The sequence below is a fragment of the Tasmannia lanceolata genome, unplaced genomic scaffold (assembly GCF_043159265.1).
Source record: "Tasmannia lanceolata isolate RefF3 unplaced genomic scaffold, GAP_Taslan_0.1 ptg000037l, whole genome shotgun sequence".
NCBI lineage: Eukaryota > Viridiplantae > Streptophyta > Magnoliopsida > Canellales > Winteraceae > Tasmannia > Tasmannia lanceolata.
Window position 1 is genome coordinate 50,227,846 of NW_027518714.1, and position 15,627 is coordinate 50,243,472.

The 15,627-nt window shown below is 41.5% G+C and overlaps 2 protein-coding genes across 2 annotated transcripts; both read right to left on the minus strand.

Annotated features, from left to right (window-relative positions):
• Positions 1–788: 788 nt before the first annotated feature.
• LOC143861532 (putative aldo-keto reductase 3) lies at positions 789–2,626 on the minus strand. The gene is made up of 5 exons (XM_077372447.1): positions 2,423–2,626; positions 2,135–2,335; positions 1,696–1,868; positions 1,424–1,526; positions 789–1,136 (listed from the first exon to the last, which is right to left on the minus strand). Exons 1-5 carry the CDS (start codon positions 2,624–2,626, stop codon positions 789–791), a joined length of 1,029 nt encoding a protein of 342 aa, XP_077228562.1.
• Positions 2,627–8,594: 5,968 nt separating this feature from the next.
• Positions 8,595–10,531, minus strand: LOC143861534 (uncharacterized). The gene is made up of 4 exons (XM_077372448.1): positions 10,415–10,531; positions 10,104–10,321; positions 9,470–9,983; positions 8,595–9,359 (listed from the first exon to the last, which is right to left on the minus strand). Exons 1-4 carry the CDS (start codon positions 10,529–10,531, stop codon positions 8,595–8,597), a joined length of 1,614 nt encoding a protein of 537 aa, XP_077228563.1.
• Between the last annotated feature and the right edge of the window lie 5,096 nt (positions 10,532–15,627).

The following is a 15,627-nucleotide window of genomic DNA, read 5'->3' on the forward strand; positions in this document are numbered from 1 at the left end:
ACCTCCGTTTACCCTAGCTCCGACGAGCTCCATTAACTCCGGCAATGCTTTCCTCTAAACTCCAACCAAACCCACCTCCATTAAATACCCCCTTTTCTTCTTTTTCTTCACCACCGACTCCGAGCTCCCCTATCACTGCCACCTTCAACTTCAAGACCGACCTTCACCATCATAATCGGATTCGGATAATATCCACTTGAAACGGATTTGATAATATTCGCTTTAAACGGATTCGGATGGGGACGGTAATCGAATTTTCGAATATCCATTTAAACCCCTACATGTAGAGACAACATCTCATCAACATTTTTCTTTCTGTGTGCTTGCTTAATGAGAGCAATAAACGTTATGAGAAACTAAGGCTTTTAAGGTTCTTCTCTGGGTGGTCCCTGATCTACCAAGGAAACGCCAGGAACTTCGTCAACGGTTGGATCATGAGCATTGTATGTAGTTTCCGGCTGATCATCATGGCCGGAGGTAACAATTCGATTTCCACCTAAAATTCAATTATAGACAACATTTGGACCCCCCCGTGGTAAATAGACCCAAAGGGTCTAGTCTACAAACAGAACTGTCCAAAACCAACTCCGATTCAGACTGCAAAGAAATAATTTGCAACATATAGAAACAAGTCCGATTAAGACAACAAATTAAGACATAATTTGGAACGTGTGATGAATCCATTCCATGGGTCATTATTCTATCTAATTCCAAGCATGAAAATAAAGGACATTAACAACAACTAATACTACCAACAAACATTACTATCAAGAATGGAAAAAAGACATTCATGGTTGAGGTGTCCATGAGGAGAGTGGGGGAGTGTCTGAATTGGCCCAAGTGAACTTCATAATTGCTTCAGGATACCTATCACCCTTTGATCCACCCTCCCCGCTAATGACATTCAGTTCATTCATCTCTTCATCTGTGAGTTTGATAGAAGAGGCCTTGATGTTCTTGTTTAAGTTTTCGATTTTGGTGGTTCCTGGGATTGGACACACATCTCTTCCTTGGTTATGAACCCAAGCCAATGCCATCTGACCCGGACTGCACCCTTTCCTCTTCGATATTTCCTCCAATCGCGCAAACAAGGCTGCATTATGGTCCATGTTACTTCCTTGGAACTTCGGCAATACCTGAACAAGACAATCTAGTTTCCTTGATACATCCCAAAAACAAGCTGCTATACAGTAATTGTTGATATTTGATTATCCAAACCATTCATTTGTTAGACCTCATTGTGGATGAGTGATGCTACAAACACTCCAATTTGTGAGGCCTTCAAATGTAACGCTAGAAAATTAAAAGGCAATTGTCCATATTTATCAAAAATATGCAGGGAGAGTGCAGAGCTTTACTAGATGGTTTAAGATACTGTATAACTATGGGGAAAGGGGAAAGGGGAAAGAGAAGAGAAAGACACCTTTCTGAAGTCATTGTGTGCCAAATTATTGACGACGCTGGGACCCAATGAAAAGAAACCCCTGCCCAGAGGGCTGAATGCCACAATTCCAATTCCAAGCTCCCTGATCACCAAAGAAATTTAAACAAGTCAATGGTGTAAGCTGAATTTATTATAAGGAGAGAACAAAAGGTACAACAACAAAGGCAAAAACTCATAGAAGGCAAAGAGAGTAGAAGAAAGAACACACAGCACCAAAGGGGGACTATCTCTTCCTATTTCACAAAGCTCACCTGCATGTAGGGACTATCTCTTCCTCTACTTCTCTACACCATAGTGACCATTCCAATTGGATGGCTGTTATCGGATGAACAGCATGCGCTCTTCTTATCGTCGATGCCGAAGCCTCACAGAGTCCAATATACCTGATCTTCCCTTCCTCTACGAGTTCCTTCATCGCTCCAATCTAGTAATACAAAATCTCTAAACCCATATTACAAAAATCTTTAGATTCCATTTCTTTCCACGTAAAATGGTTGTAAAACAAATTTTACGCCCTTTTCGCACTTAAAAATGGGCGTAAAACAAATTTTACGCCCTTTCCAACTTAAAAATGGGTGTAAAATTCCTTTTTTTTGCTCGGTTCTGTCCAAAGAAACAGAGGTTTAGTGAAATTATAACAAAATCTCTAATTCCATTTGACATAATTTTTTAATGCCTAATCTGTCATACCGTAACTTCAATGGGAGCTTTAGTATCCATCCGACATTGGTAAAGGAGATCGATATAGTTCGTGTCGAGCCTCTTCAAGCTATCCTCACACGACGAGCGAACATATGCAGGGTCTCCCCTCACTTGTACACTCCCATCACCACAATATCTAGCACCACACTTGGTAGTAACCTGCACCTTATCCCTTATTCCCTTCAGAGCCTGCAAAAAACAAACCATCAAAAGCTCCTATTCAGTTAAACTTATGCTATATGGTCTGACACCCGTCACTGATTAGAGAAAACAGACCTTTCCGAGAAGGATTTCGTTGGTGACAGGCCAATAAAGGTCGGAGGTGTCGAGAAATGTTACTCCGGTCTGGACGGCATGACCAATGAGGCGGATCATGTCATCTTCTGGCTTGGGAGGTCCATAATTATAAGACATGCCCATGCAACCTAGCCCTTGTGATGAAACCTCTAGACCTTGTGACCCAAGCTTAATTCTCTCCATCACAACCACAAATTTCAGACTCCAATTGAACTTCTCAGTTGAATGCAAATTGATATGCAACTTCTAATCCACGAGCCAGAGAATTTATAAGTATGATTTGCCCATGGAATTATCATTTCTCACTATTTAGTCTGGCGTTCCCATCGAGTCGACATGAAAAGCCTTCTTCAGAAAAAAGTATGTCCCAAAGTGAGACCTGACGTATGCACTTGTGCACACCGTTGGCCATGGGTTATTAGTTACTCAATAGTTTATATTGACCCGCACTAAATCCATGTACATATCTCATGGCATACCATAATTAGGGGTGTAAACGAGCCGAGCCGAGCCGAGCCGAGCTTGGCCAGGCTCGGCTCGGCTCGGCTCGGCTCGTTAAGCTCAAAAGCTCGGCTCGAACCAGACTCAGGCTCGAACCAGACTCAGGCTCGGCTCGGCTCGGTCAGGCTCGCGAGCGGCTCGCGAGCCTTACCAAGCTCGGGTTATATTATGTTCACACCCCTCATCTTCCCTGGACAGCCCTATTAGTGTAATTTGACTACTTTTTTTACACTATGGGGGTGGTCCTAGTAACAAATGGGGTTCCAAAAATGAAGTGACATATTTTGCCCCCCCCTTTCACTCCCTGGACAACCCTTTTAATGCATAATTAAATATATAATAAATTCTTAACGAGCCTTAACGAGCCGAGCCGAGCCGAGCCTGGCCTAAATTGGGCTCGGCTCGTTAAGCTTAACGAGCCTGGAGAGCCAGCTCTGCTCGGCTCATTAAGGATTCGAGCCGAGCTCGAGCGAGCCTCCGAGCCCGAGCCAAAATTGACACCCTTAACCATAATAGACTTTCTTACCTTTCTTGATGAAAACGTCATTTGTATTCTCCATTCAATTTTGAAACTGGCAATGAAGAGCAGAAATTGTACTTTTCCAAGAAGCACATGGAGGTATGTGCATCTAGTGCTCAAATCCCGATTATTATACTAATTGTTGATCCGATGTTTTTTAATTAGGTGCATTCGGGTTCATTGAATTTAAAATTTCAAAGCATTGCCATGTCTGTTTTGCGCCAACTGTCACGCCCCAAACCCCACCTTGGGCGTAGGACGTGGCAGCGCCATACACTTGCAAGACAAGTCCTACAAATGTACAAGGCTACAAAGCAGAAAATAGAAATAACCTGGCATTCATAATTAAAGTGTCACAGTCAAATTAATACGGACCCATCAGAGTCAAATCAAAACTCATCTCTCCCCAAAGAGTCAAAGCGGAAATAAGCAATAATATAATAAGGTCTTTACATCTTATTCAAAGTACTCACTTCCTAAAGAATTTGAAAATGAATAAACTAAACTAATCTCTGAGCCAAAGTCAAAATTCAGAACTAAGCGTCCTGCTCCCCGTTAACCTCACGAGGATCAAAACTTGAGAATAATATATAACCACAGTCAGCTGAAAAGCTCAGTACATAATAAAATACTACTCTAAGTACAATCTAAACTTAACAGGGTTCAATAGGGTCAATTAACAAAGTCAAAACTGAATGTTGGATTTTTGACTGAACAGTGGGCACGAGGTAGATATAGTGTATATCAAATATGGTTCTGATTTAAAGGTGCAATAAAGAAAACTCAAAGTCTAAGTTCTGATCAATTCAAAGGTTTTCAGAGTTCAAACATACTTCGGAGTCATCGGCATGGTTCAGAAGACATGTTATTGCTTATACACCGACAGTCCACGGTATTGGAACCAGTTCCTCAAAGCTCAGATACAAGTCGACAGGGCCAGCGTTTTATCCTACTGACGGGCCAGAAGTTCCAGTGTACTACCCCCACGGTGGGTCCAGAGTTGCCAAATGTTTTAACCCCATATGGCAGGGTCTAGAAATTATCCAAGCCTCGACAGAAGTGTTCAAAAGTGTCCAAGGTTCTTATTCAAATAGTTCTAAGCATTTAGTCAGAACAAATATTCATAAAAGTTATTTCTAAGGTTCAGAATAATAGTGGTAAAACACTAGATCGGCCAAACAGAAACAGACATACTAGACCAAAGCTAGTTCAGTAGTTCAAAGGTCTCAATACAGATTTCTAAAGTCAATATTGATTCAAAAGGGAAAAAGGGTTTATAATACCCAAAGTAGTACGTTATTACGTACCTAAATGCCGTTCGTTCTTTCCTTAAATCTGATTATGTTTCAATGTTCCAATCTGAGCAGAGCATAGACAACAAATAAGGGTGTTCTTAGAATTACCATTATCATGGAGTCTTAAAACACTTCTGAATCTATTTTTATCATAAAGTACGTCTTCTGCCGAGTCTATAGAGTACAAAAGCATCGAAAGCGGATAAGAGATGAAGGAGTTATGATTTTTCAAAGTTTTACACATTTTTAGGGTTCGGAAGTCCGAAGGCCTCGAACCAATTCTACTGGCCTCCCTTCGGAAGTCCGCAGGTCACAGACTAATAGTACTTGCCTCCCTTCTGAAGTCCGAAGGTCGCAGACCAATACTACTGGCCTTCCTTCGGAAGTCCGAACGTCGCAGACTGGGTTTTTCGGGAAAATTCCAGATTCGTCCCGAAACTTCACGAGGCCATAACTTCTTCGATTTAGCTTTGATTCGTGCGAGGTTGGATTCGTTGGACTCGTATCGACGAGAGGAATCCATCTAATCCAATCTCATGCTCTGAGTTCAAACGGACAATTTATGAAAACTCGCTAAAGATTCTCATTCGGATCTCCATACTTAAAAATTCAGAATTCGGATTCTTAATAATCGACTTTGAGTTTGTTGGAATCGTAGTCTAATATCGAAACCAAGAAAACTCAAGATCAATCCGGAGGTTTCTTATGCCTAATCCATATGGATCAAAGTTCTTATTTCTTTTCTATTTTCAAACCCTAGATTTAGAGTTTCTAATTATCCAAAGCTTTCATAGTTCATAGATCTTACCTGGATTCACGGCTTCGACTCCGAATTTACGATCTCCTTGCTCTTCATCTTTTCTTTCTCCAAATTCTCTTTCTAGGGCTGCAGAACCGTTTTTAGGGTTTGTTTAGCCACAATAATCTATTTATAGGCTTTATTAGAAAGCCCTAATCAGAGTCAAACTTGAATGGACAAAAATGCCCCTCTTTAAAAGAGGGGACGGAAATTTAAGTGGGGGTATTTTTGGTTATTTACATTCTACCCTCCTTACAAAAATTTCGTCCTTGAAATTAACTTATCACGTACCTGAGTTCTCAAACAGAAACGGATATGTCGATCTCATTTTCTCTTCCAGCTCCCAGGTGGCTTCACGTTCTGAGTGATTTTGCCACTGAACTTTCACATATGGAATATTTCTTCTCCTGAGAACTTGGTTCTTACGATCCACAATACGGATACGGACAGGCGGTTCTTCGAATGACAGATCTTCTCTCAGATTCAGAGGTTCTAATGCAATCACATGATTCGAATCCGATATGTACTTTCGTAACATAGAAACATGAAACACATTGTGCACTCCAGACAATGATGGAGGTAAAGCCAATCGATAGGCTACTTTTTCAATCTTTTCTAATATTTCATATGGTTCCACAAATCTTGGGCTGAGTTTTCCTCTAACCCCAAACCGCATCACTCCCTTTGTGGGTAACACTTTTAAAAGTACCTTATCTTCGATCTGAAATTTCAATTCTCTTCGTCTGATATCTGCATAGCTCTTTTGCCGGCTCTGTGCCGTGCGAAGATACTCCCTAATCAAATGGATTTTACCCACTGCTTGCTGAACCAAATCCGGGCCTAAGAGTCTTCCCTCACCTACATCACCCAACATATAGGTGATCTACATCTTCTCCCATAAAGGCCTCAAAAGGTGCCATCTTAATATTGGTCTGATAACTGTTATTGTAGGAGAATTCAATCAAGGGAAGAGGGTCATTCCAATATCCTTTCAAATTCAAAACACAAGCCCTGAGCATATCTTCTCAAATTTGAATAGTTCTTTCAGATTGTCCATCTGTCTGAGGATGAAAGCTGTACTGAATTTAAGGGAAGATCCCATTGCTGAATGTAAGCTATTCCAAAATTGGGATACAAAACGAGGGTCTCTATCTGATACAATAGTTTTAGGCACACCATGATACTTCACTATCTGATCAACATACAATTTGGCCAACCTTTCAGGTGTCAGGCAGGTTCTGATGGGTATGAAATGAGCTGTCTTTGTCAATCTGTCCACAATTACCCACGCGGAATCATTGCTTGAGGGAGTACGAGGTAGAGCCGACACAAAGTCCATCATAATCTCCTCCCACTTCCATTCGGGAATAGGAAGTTGTTGCAATGTCCCGGGTGGTCTCTGATGTTCTGCTTTAATCACCTGACAAGTGAGGCACTGTGATACATACTGAGCTATTTCTCTCTTCATGTTAATCCACCAGAAATTCCCTTTCAGGTCCTTATACATTTTTGTACCTCCAGGGTGTACAGAATAACGCGAACTGTGCGCTTCCTTCAAAATTTCATTTTTCAAAACCGAGTCATTCAGAACACAAATACGGTTACCAAACATCAGGGTACCGTCATTGTGAGTTCAGAATTCAGATTCAGATTCAGATCCTTCTTCTAACTTATTTCTGATTTTACAAAATTCTGGGTCGGATTCCTGAGCTATTCTGATTCTTTCATGCAATGTGGGCCGAACTTGGAGTGCTGCCATCAACACCCCAAAGTTTGGACCACGAACTTCTATCCCTGATCTTTGGAGGTCTTCCAAAATGTATTTCTGAGAAGTAATCAAAGTTGCCAAATTCACAGACGACTTTCGACTTAGAGCATCAGCTACCACATTAGCCTTCCCAGGGTGATAGCTTATGATCAAGTCGTAGTCCTTCAATAGTTCTAGCCAACGCCTCTGTCTCATGTTCAATTCTTTCCGAGTAAAGATATACTTCTGACACTTATGATCAGTGAAGATTTCACAAGGTTCTCCATACAGATAATGCCTCCAGATTTTCAAGGCAAACACCACCGCTGCTAATTCCAAATAATGAGTCGAATAATTCTCTTCATAAGGTCTCAACTGACGTGAAGCATACGCAATCTCTTTGCCATTCTGCATCAACACACAACCTAAGCCTTTCTTCGAGGCATCACTGTAAATCACAAATCCCATTCCGCCAACAAGCAAGGTTAGGATGGGAGCAGAAACTAGCATCTTTTTCAATTCCTGAAAGCTCTTTTTACAATCTTCAAACCAAACAAATTTTATTCCTTTCGGTGTCAAACGGGTCAAAGGGGCAGCCAAACGTGAAAAGTTCTGAACAAAACGACGGTAGTATCCCGCCAATCCCAGAAAACTACGAATTTCAAGAACATTATTCGGCCTATTCCACAATGTTACTGCCTCAATCTTCTTTGGGTCTACTGAGACACCGTCTTTAGAGACCACATGACCCAAAAAGAAGATCGAGTCAAGCCAGAATTCACATTTCTTCAGTTTTCCATAAAGCTTCTCTTTTCTTAAGATTTCTATAACAACTCTCAAATGATGCTCGTGGTCATACTGACTTCTAGAATATATCAGAATGTCGTCAATGAACACAACTACGAACTGGTCTAATAAAGGTTTGAATATCCTGTTCATTAGATCCAAAAAAGCTGTCGGGGCATTAGTTAAACCAAATGGCATAACAAGAAACTCATAATGGCCATACCGAGTTCGGAAGGCCGTTTTCGGAATGTCTTCTGATTTGATTCTCAACTGATGATATCCCGATCGAAGATCGATTTTGGAAAATACACATGCCCCTTGCAATTGATCAAACAAATCATCTATCCGCGGAAGCGGATATTTATTCTTTATAGTAACCTTGTTCAATTCCCTGTAATCTATACATAATCTCATACTTTCATCTTTCTTCTTAACAAATAACACTGGTGCTCCCATGGTGAAACATTGGGTCACACAAAACCCTTCTCTAAGAGTTCTTCCAACTAAGTCTTCAATTCTTTCATTTCTAAGGGTGCCATACGATACGGGGCCTTAGAAATAGGTGCCGTTCCAGGAGTGAGGTCAATAGAAAATTCAACTTCTCTATTCGGAGGCAGACCTGGAAGGTCTTCAGGAAACGCATCTGGAAACTCCCTAACCACAGGGATATTCTCAATCTTCATTTCATTATCATTGGCCTCGACTACTGAGGCCAAGAAAGCTTTACAACCTTGTCTTAGAAGTCGACAAGCTTGCATAGTAGACAAAACCATAGGAGTTGAGTGAGCTCCACTCCCTTCAAAACAAAACTTCTCTTCTCCCGGTATTTCAAAATTTACCACCTTCTTATAGCAATGTACTAAAGCATAATGGGTAGACAACCACTCCATACCCAAAATCACATCGAAATCAGACATCTCTAGCAAGATAAGTTCTGCTAATAGTTCCCTATTTCCAATTCTGACATGACACATCTTACTAATTCGGTTAGTCAAAATTTCTTTTCCTATTGGGGTGCTAACACACAGATCATAATCAAGAGGTGAAGTAGGTAAACAATGTAGTGTAACAAAAGCAGATGAAACAAATGAGTGTGTCGCACCAGAATCAAATAATACATAACTATAAGAGAATGCTATAGGCAAAGTACCTGATACTACTGTGCCAACAGCCTGAGCGTCCTGATGAGTGAGAGCATAAGCTCGAGCTAGAACACGAGGTCTTTCATTCCTTTGCTGCCCTTGAGAATTAACAGGTGCAGCTCTACTCTGAATAGTCTGAGTCTGAACTGTCTAAGCTCGAACAGTTGGCGTCCCCTGAACTGATTGGGTATCTCCTGCTGGATGAGGACACTCTGCATTTCTGTGGCCTATCTCGCCACATCGGAAACAAGCCCCAGTATTCCACCGACAAGTCTTAGTAGGGTGGTTCTTTCCACAACGTTCACATTTAGGGGCATCTGGTCTATTCGATGCTGACTTATTCTGATAGCCCCCATGATTTCCTTGCTTTCCTCTAGGCTCTTTGAAGGCAGGAGGTTTGGGCGCTTGCTGACTCGGGGGTGATCCCTACGAGCTTGTCCTTTATTTTCACCTTCTCTATTTCTTTTCTTCTGATTGGCTTGAGCATAGGCCCTAGCTTCCTGATGAACTACTTCAAGTTTCTTTGCCCTTTTTACTAAATCTTCATAAGATTCAGGGGCCGTAGATCCGGCTATCCCCTTCTTTAGATACATTGCTAATCCAAATTCAAAATTATTTCTCTTGGCTTCATCGTCAGGTACCAAAGAAGGTACGCAACGAGCTAGCCTATCAAATTCCACCTCATAGTCATCCACAGTCATATCTCCTAGCACCAACTGGGTAAATTCCTGATGCATGCGGTACAGAGTGCTGCGAGGAAAGAATCTCGCAAGAAACTAGGTGCGAAACGTTGCCCAAGTGAAAGGTCCCCGATGGTGCTCATATTTTATTTGGATTCCCTTCCACCAATGAAGGGCTCTCCCTTCTAACATATAGGTGGCATATTTCACCCTGTCTTCATTTCTATTACAATTCATTGCCTCAAAGGCCTTCTCAGCATTCTCCAACCAAGACTCGGCATCATCCGCCGCAGTCGATTTCTTAAAGACTTTTGGTGAAAGTCTCATGAATTCAGAAATTCCAAATACTTGATGTGGTTGTCCTGCCACTGGTGGTACTTGAACTTGTGGTTGCTGTTGCTGAGGTTGCTGACATTGTTAATTTGCCAATCCAATCATGGCTCTCATGAAATTCCTCATTTCAGTTCTTTCTTGTTCAATATTATCTTGAGGCGGAGGTACCTCAAGATTCTCATTTTGTGCTTGACTTCCTTGAACTGGAGGATCCTGAACCATTTGTTCTTCTTGAACTCCTTGGTTCTGATTTTTCCTGAATTTCTGGCTCTCCTTGAGCCACATTCTGATTTCCCTCTATAATGTCATTGAGGGCTCTAGTACGATTGGCTCGAGTTCCACGACCAACACGTCCTCCTCGAGTTGCTATAATCCTAAATTCAATCCAATAGAATGCTTGATCAGTAACTAACTAGAATATAGCTACAGACATATATCGTATTCATATAGTAATACAAAACATTCCCATTTAGAGCCAATATCTATCCATCACATATTTCTCATGATTGTTACCCAACCACAAATTCGCATGCTTCCCAAGCGTCCCTAGGTGCATTTGAATTTATAATTAGGATCTAATTGCGCGACTGATTTATATGTTGTCAGGCGTCCCCGATACACACAAACTTATCAAGCGCTTTCTAATGGCTCCTTATTTAAATCCCCAATTCTCGCAGTCAAAATCTTTTGCTCAGATAATTCTACTTAGGACCTAAAGCCTAAGCTCTGATACCACTTTCTGTCACGCCCCAAACCCCACCCTGGGCGTAGGACGTGGCAGCGCCATACACCTGCAAGACAAGTCCCACAAATGTACAAGGCTACAAAGCAGAAAACAGAAATAACCTGGCATTCATAATTAAAGTGTCATAGTCAAATTAATACGGACCCATCAGAGTCAAATCAAAACTCATCTCTCCCCAAAGAGTCAAAGCAGAAATAAGCAATAATATAATAAGGTCTTTGCATCTTATTCAAAGTACTCACTTCCTAAAGAATCTGAAAATGAATAAACTAAACTAGTCTCTGAGCCAAAGTCAAAATCCAGAACTAAGCGTCCTGCTCCCCGTTAACCTCACGAGGATCAAAACCTGAGAATAATATATAACCACAGTCAGCTGAAAAGCTCAGTACATAATAAAGCACTACTCTAAGTACAGTCTAAACTTAACAGGGTTCAATAGGGTCAATTAACAAAGTCAAAACTGAATGTTGGATTCTTGACTGAACAGTGGGCACGAGGTAGATATAATGTATATCAAATATGGTTCTGATTTAAAGGTGCAATAAAGCAAACTCAAAGTCTAAGTTCTGATCAATTCAAAGGTTTTCAGAGTTCAAATACACTTCGGAGTCATCAGCATGGTTCAGAAGACATGTTATTGCTTATACACCGACAGTCCACGGTATTGGAACCAGTTCCTCAAAGTTCAGATACAAGTCGACAGAGCCAGCGTTTTATCCCACTGACGGGCCAGAAGTTCCAGTGTACTACCCCCACGGTGGGTCCAGAGTTGCCAAATGTTTTAACCCCATATGGCAGGGTCTAGAAATTATCCAAGCCTCGACAGAAGTGTTCAAAAGTGTCCAAGGTTCTTATTCAAATAGTTCTAAGCATTTAGTCAGAACAGATATTCATAACAGTTATTTCTAAGGTTCAGAATAATAGTGGTAAAACACTAGATCGGCCAAACAGAAACAGACATACTAGACCAAAGCTAGTTCAGTAGTTCAAAGGTCTCAATACAGATTTCTAAAGTCAATATTGATTCAAAAGGGAAAAAGGGTTTATAATACCTAAATTAGTACGTTATTACGTACCTAAATGCCGTTCGTTCTTTCCTTAAATCTGATTATGTTTCAATGTTCCAATCTGACCAGGGCATAGACAACAAATAAGGGTGTTCTTAGAATTATCATTATCATGTAGTCTTCAAACACTTCTGAATCTATTTTTATCATAAAGTACGTCTTCTGCCGAGTTCATAGAGTACAAAATCATCGAAAACGGATAAGAGATGAAGGAGTTATGATTTTTCAAAGTTTTACACATTTTCAGGGTTCGGAGGTCAAAAGGTTTCTTCGGAAGTCCGAAGGCCTCGAACCAATTCTACTGGCCTCCCTTCGGAAGTCCGAAGGTCACAGACCAATACTACTTGCCTCCATTCGGAAGTCCAAAGGTCACATACCAATACTACTGGCCTCCCTTCGGAAGTCAGAAGGTTTCTTCGGAAGTCCGAAGGTCGCAGACTGGGTTTTTCGGGAAAATTCCAGATTCGTCCCGAAACTTCACGAGGCCATAACTTTTTCGATTTAGCTCTGATTCGTGCAAGGTTGGATTCGTTGGACTGGTATCGACGAGAGGAATCCATCTAATCCAATCTCATGCTCTGAGTTCAAACGCATGATTTATGAAAAATAGCTAAAGATTTTCATTCGGATCTCCATACTTAAAAATTCAGAATTCGGATTCTTAATAATCAACTTTGAGTTTGTTGGAATCGTAGTCTAATATCGAAACCAAGAAAACTCAAGATCAATCCGGAGGTTTCTTATTCCTAATCCATATTGATCAAGGTTCTTATTTCTTTTATATTTTCGAACCCTAGATTTAGAGTTTCTAATTATCCAAAGCTTTCATAGTTCATAGATCTTACCTGGATTCGCGGCTTCGACTCCAAAGTCGTGATCTCCTTGCTCTTCTTCTTCTCTTTCTCCAAATTCTCCTTCTAGGGCTGCACAACCGTTTTTAGGGTTTGTTTAGCACAATAATCTATTTATAGGCTTTATTAGAAAGCCCTAATCAGAGTAAAACTTGAGCGGACAAAAATGCCCCTCTTTAAAAGAGGGGACGAAAATTTTAGTGGGGGTATTTTTGGGTATTTACACCAACTGAGACTGCTCCTTCTATGTCTGTTTCTTGACATGTAAGTAATTAGATTTCCGTGGCATTGGGTCTACATTACGAAGCTGAATGGTTGAAGAAAAATGAGGTGTCGAGAATTACTCATGCTACATCCAAAAATGTTGATTATTTTGAGGATATTCCGTTAATATATTTTCAAAATAAATAGCTTTTGAAAGTAGTTTACAAAGAAAAGCGCTTTTGTTTTGTACAAGTGGGTGCATTTAGAAAAGAGAGTAAAGTAGCTTTGAAAAGATAATCCACATCGGTTAGGTAAAAAGTAGGACAGATGTTTATATAGCTTTTCACACTTCTCTCTATTGCTTTATGGCACAATGGGTTTTAGCCATTGGGTGGACCCGCGGGATGGTACAATGCACCATTCGCACACGCGCGGCGTGGGCTGTAGGGCGCTTTTTATGGCTCACTTCACAAGGAGCAATTGGAGCACTTAAATTTTTCTAGATTAGATCTGGACCGTTGATTGGATGGGTCGAGTAGGTCGGTCAGGTAGCTTGGTCGGGTTGGGTTGGTCAAGAGACTCGGGCCCGTGGGATGACCAAACGGTCGGCCCAGTGCGATCCAACGGCTAGTGCTTGAGCGGGTGAGATTCGAGTTGTCGGATAGTGTGTAATGGCTACTGGATGATGACCGTTGGATTGTGTCCCATTGTCCCAATGGTCATGAGCCCAGAGGGTGCGACCTGCATCATGGATGATTGATCTAGCGGTTAGGGGGCTGGAGGGAGCAATTGGAGCACTTAAATTTTTTCAGATTAGATCTGGACCGTTGATTGGATCGGTCAAGTAGATAGGTCTGATCGGGGTCGGTCAGGTAGCTCGGTCGGGTTGGGTCGGTCAAGAGGCTTGGGCCTGTGGGATGACCAAACAGTCAGCCCAGTGCGCTCCAACAGCTAGTGCTTGGGCGGGTGCGATCCGAGTCGTTGGATCGTTTGTAATAGCTAGTGGATGATGACTGTTGGGTTGTGTCCCATTGTCACAATGGTCATGAGCCCAGAGGGTGCGATCTGGACCATGGATGATTGATCTAGCAGTTACAGGGCTGGAGGAAGGTTTTACACAAACCAATAGTTACTCCAGGATCGATCCGGACGGTAGATTCACGGATGAGCACGATCTAACGGCCAGAATTGAACACGCTCTGAATATGTGCTCTCTAAGGGTGCAAATCATACAGAAAGGGTGCCAGAAACTGCATAAAAAATAGCAGAAACGTTCCATTACAGATAGAATAAGAAATACACTTGTGGACTTCTGTTTGACAATTTCCAAAGCAATTACTCTCTTGAAAAGCCCTTTTTCAAAGTGACTGTTTTACAAACTTATTCTAGTTTACTATTTTATGTAGAAGCAGTAACTAGGGATCTCACGTACTTGTTCCATTCAAAGGTGATTCTTGGGTTAGTTCCCGCTGAGTGCAAAGTGCTAACAACCATTTGGTGTATACAACATGGCATAGCCGGAAGCGCGAAGAACGAGTCAAGGATTGATCTCCGTTAACCACCGATCAAATAAACCTTCGAATCCACAAAGGGCGCTCGTCAAGTCCACGAAGAGCTATTCTTTGAATCCACGAAGAACAAGATTTCAGAGATGCGTAGGATTTAGAGGCATTTTGGACTTCAGAAACTTTCCAAATCATAATCCCTTGCAATCGGAATATGTGGCCACGTCATTCCCCTCCACTTGAAGAGAACTTGACCTCGAGTTCATTGGTGATGTCGTTATAGAATCTCCAACTTCAAAGACCTTACTAAATTGATGCTTGGTCCTTTTGGCATTGTACTTAGATTTGGACTCGTCGAGCTTCTTTTTCTTCTTTTTGACACATTTGTAGATTCGCTTCTTTTTCTTTTCCTTCTTTGATTTGACAAGGGATTCTTTTAGTGCCAAACATAATTGTTGCTCCACTTGAAAGGATTTGGGGTCCTCCTCTACTTTGTTGGACACAGAACTTGATGCATCACTAAGTATTGCTCGGAAGCACAAATGGTAGGAATGAAGTCTTCTTCCATATTTTGCTCCTCTTTATGCTCCTTTATATTACACTGCCTCAGATCGTCATCTTCAAGATCGTCACCAACAGCTAGATGTGTAGTACGCCGACCACCTTGGGGACACAGATCGGATTTGTGACCCAATTGGTTGCTCTTGTAGTACATGATTCGTTGCTCAAACTGTGACTCGTACGAATCATGACATGGGGCTTTGGTTGTTGACAAAGTAGAAAGAACATCTCCGCATCCTTTTCCTTGTGTTGGAAATGCCAGTGGCAGCTTTTTTGTTCCAACAGGAACATCCAAAGTCACCTTCTCTTTCACGGTCTGCGGTGTCTCTACCACGGTTTGACTCATGCAAAAAGTCGTTTGATCATAATCATAATCAAGGGGTAGAAACCTCTCACAAAGGACTTGACACATCCGTGCCCATGTCCGGATTGGTCGCTTCCCCATCCT

Coding starts and splice junctions, on each gene's coding strand:
- LOC143861532 (XM_077372447.1), bottom strand. CDS start 2,626: ATGGAGAGAATTAAGCTTGGGTCACAAGGTCTAGAGGTTTCATCACAA. Junction 2,336..2,422: donor ACGAAATCCTTCTCGGAAAG/GTCTGTTTTCTC, acceptor TGTTTTTTGCAG/GCTCTGAAGGGAATAAGGGA. Junction 1,527..1,695: donor GAGATAGTCCCTACATGCAG/GTGAGCTTTGTG, acceptor TTTGGTGATCAG/GGAGCTTGGAATTGGAATTG.
- LOC143861534 (XM_077372448.1), bottom strand. CDS start 10,531: ATGTGGCTCAAGGAGAGCCAGAAATTCAGGAAAAATCAGAACCAAGGA. Junction 9,984..10,103: donor GTGAAATATGCCACCTATAT/GTTAGAAGGGAG, acceptor CTTTCCTCGCAG/CACTCTGTACCGCATGCATC. Junction 9,360..9,469: donor TGGGGCTTGTTTCCGATGTG/GCGAGATAGGCC, acceptor CAGACTATTCAG/AGTAGAGCTGCACCTGTTAA.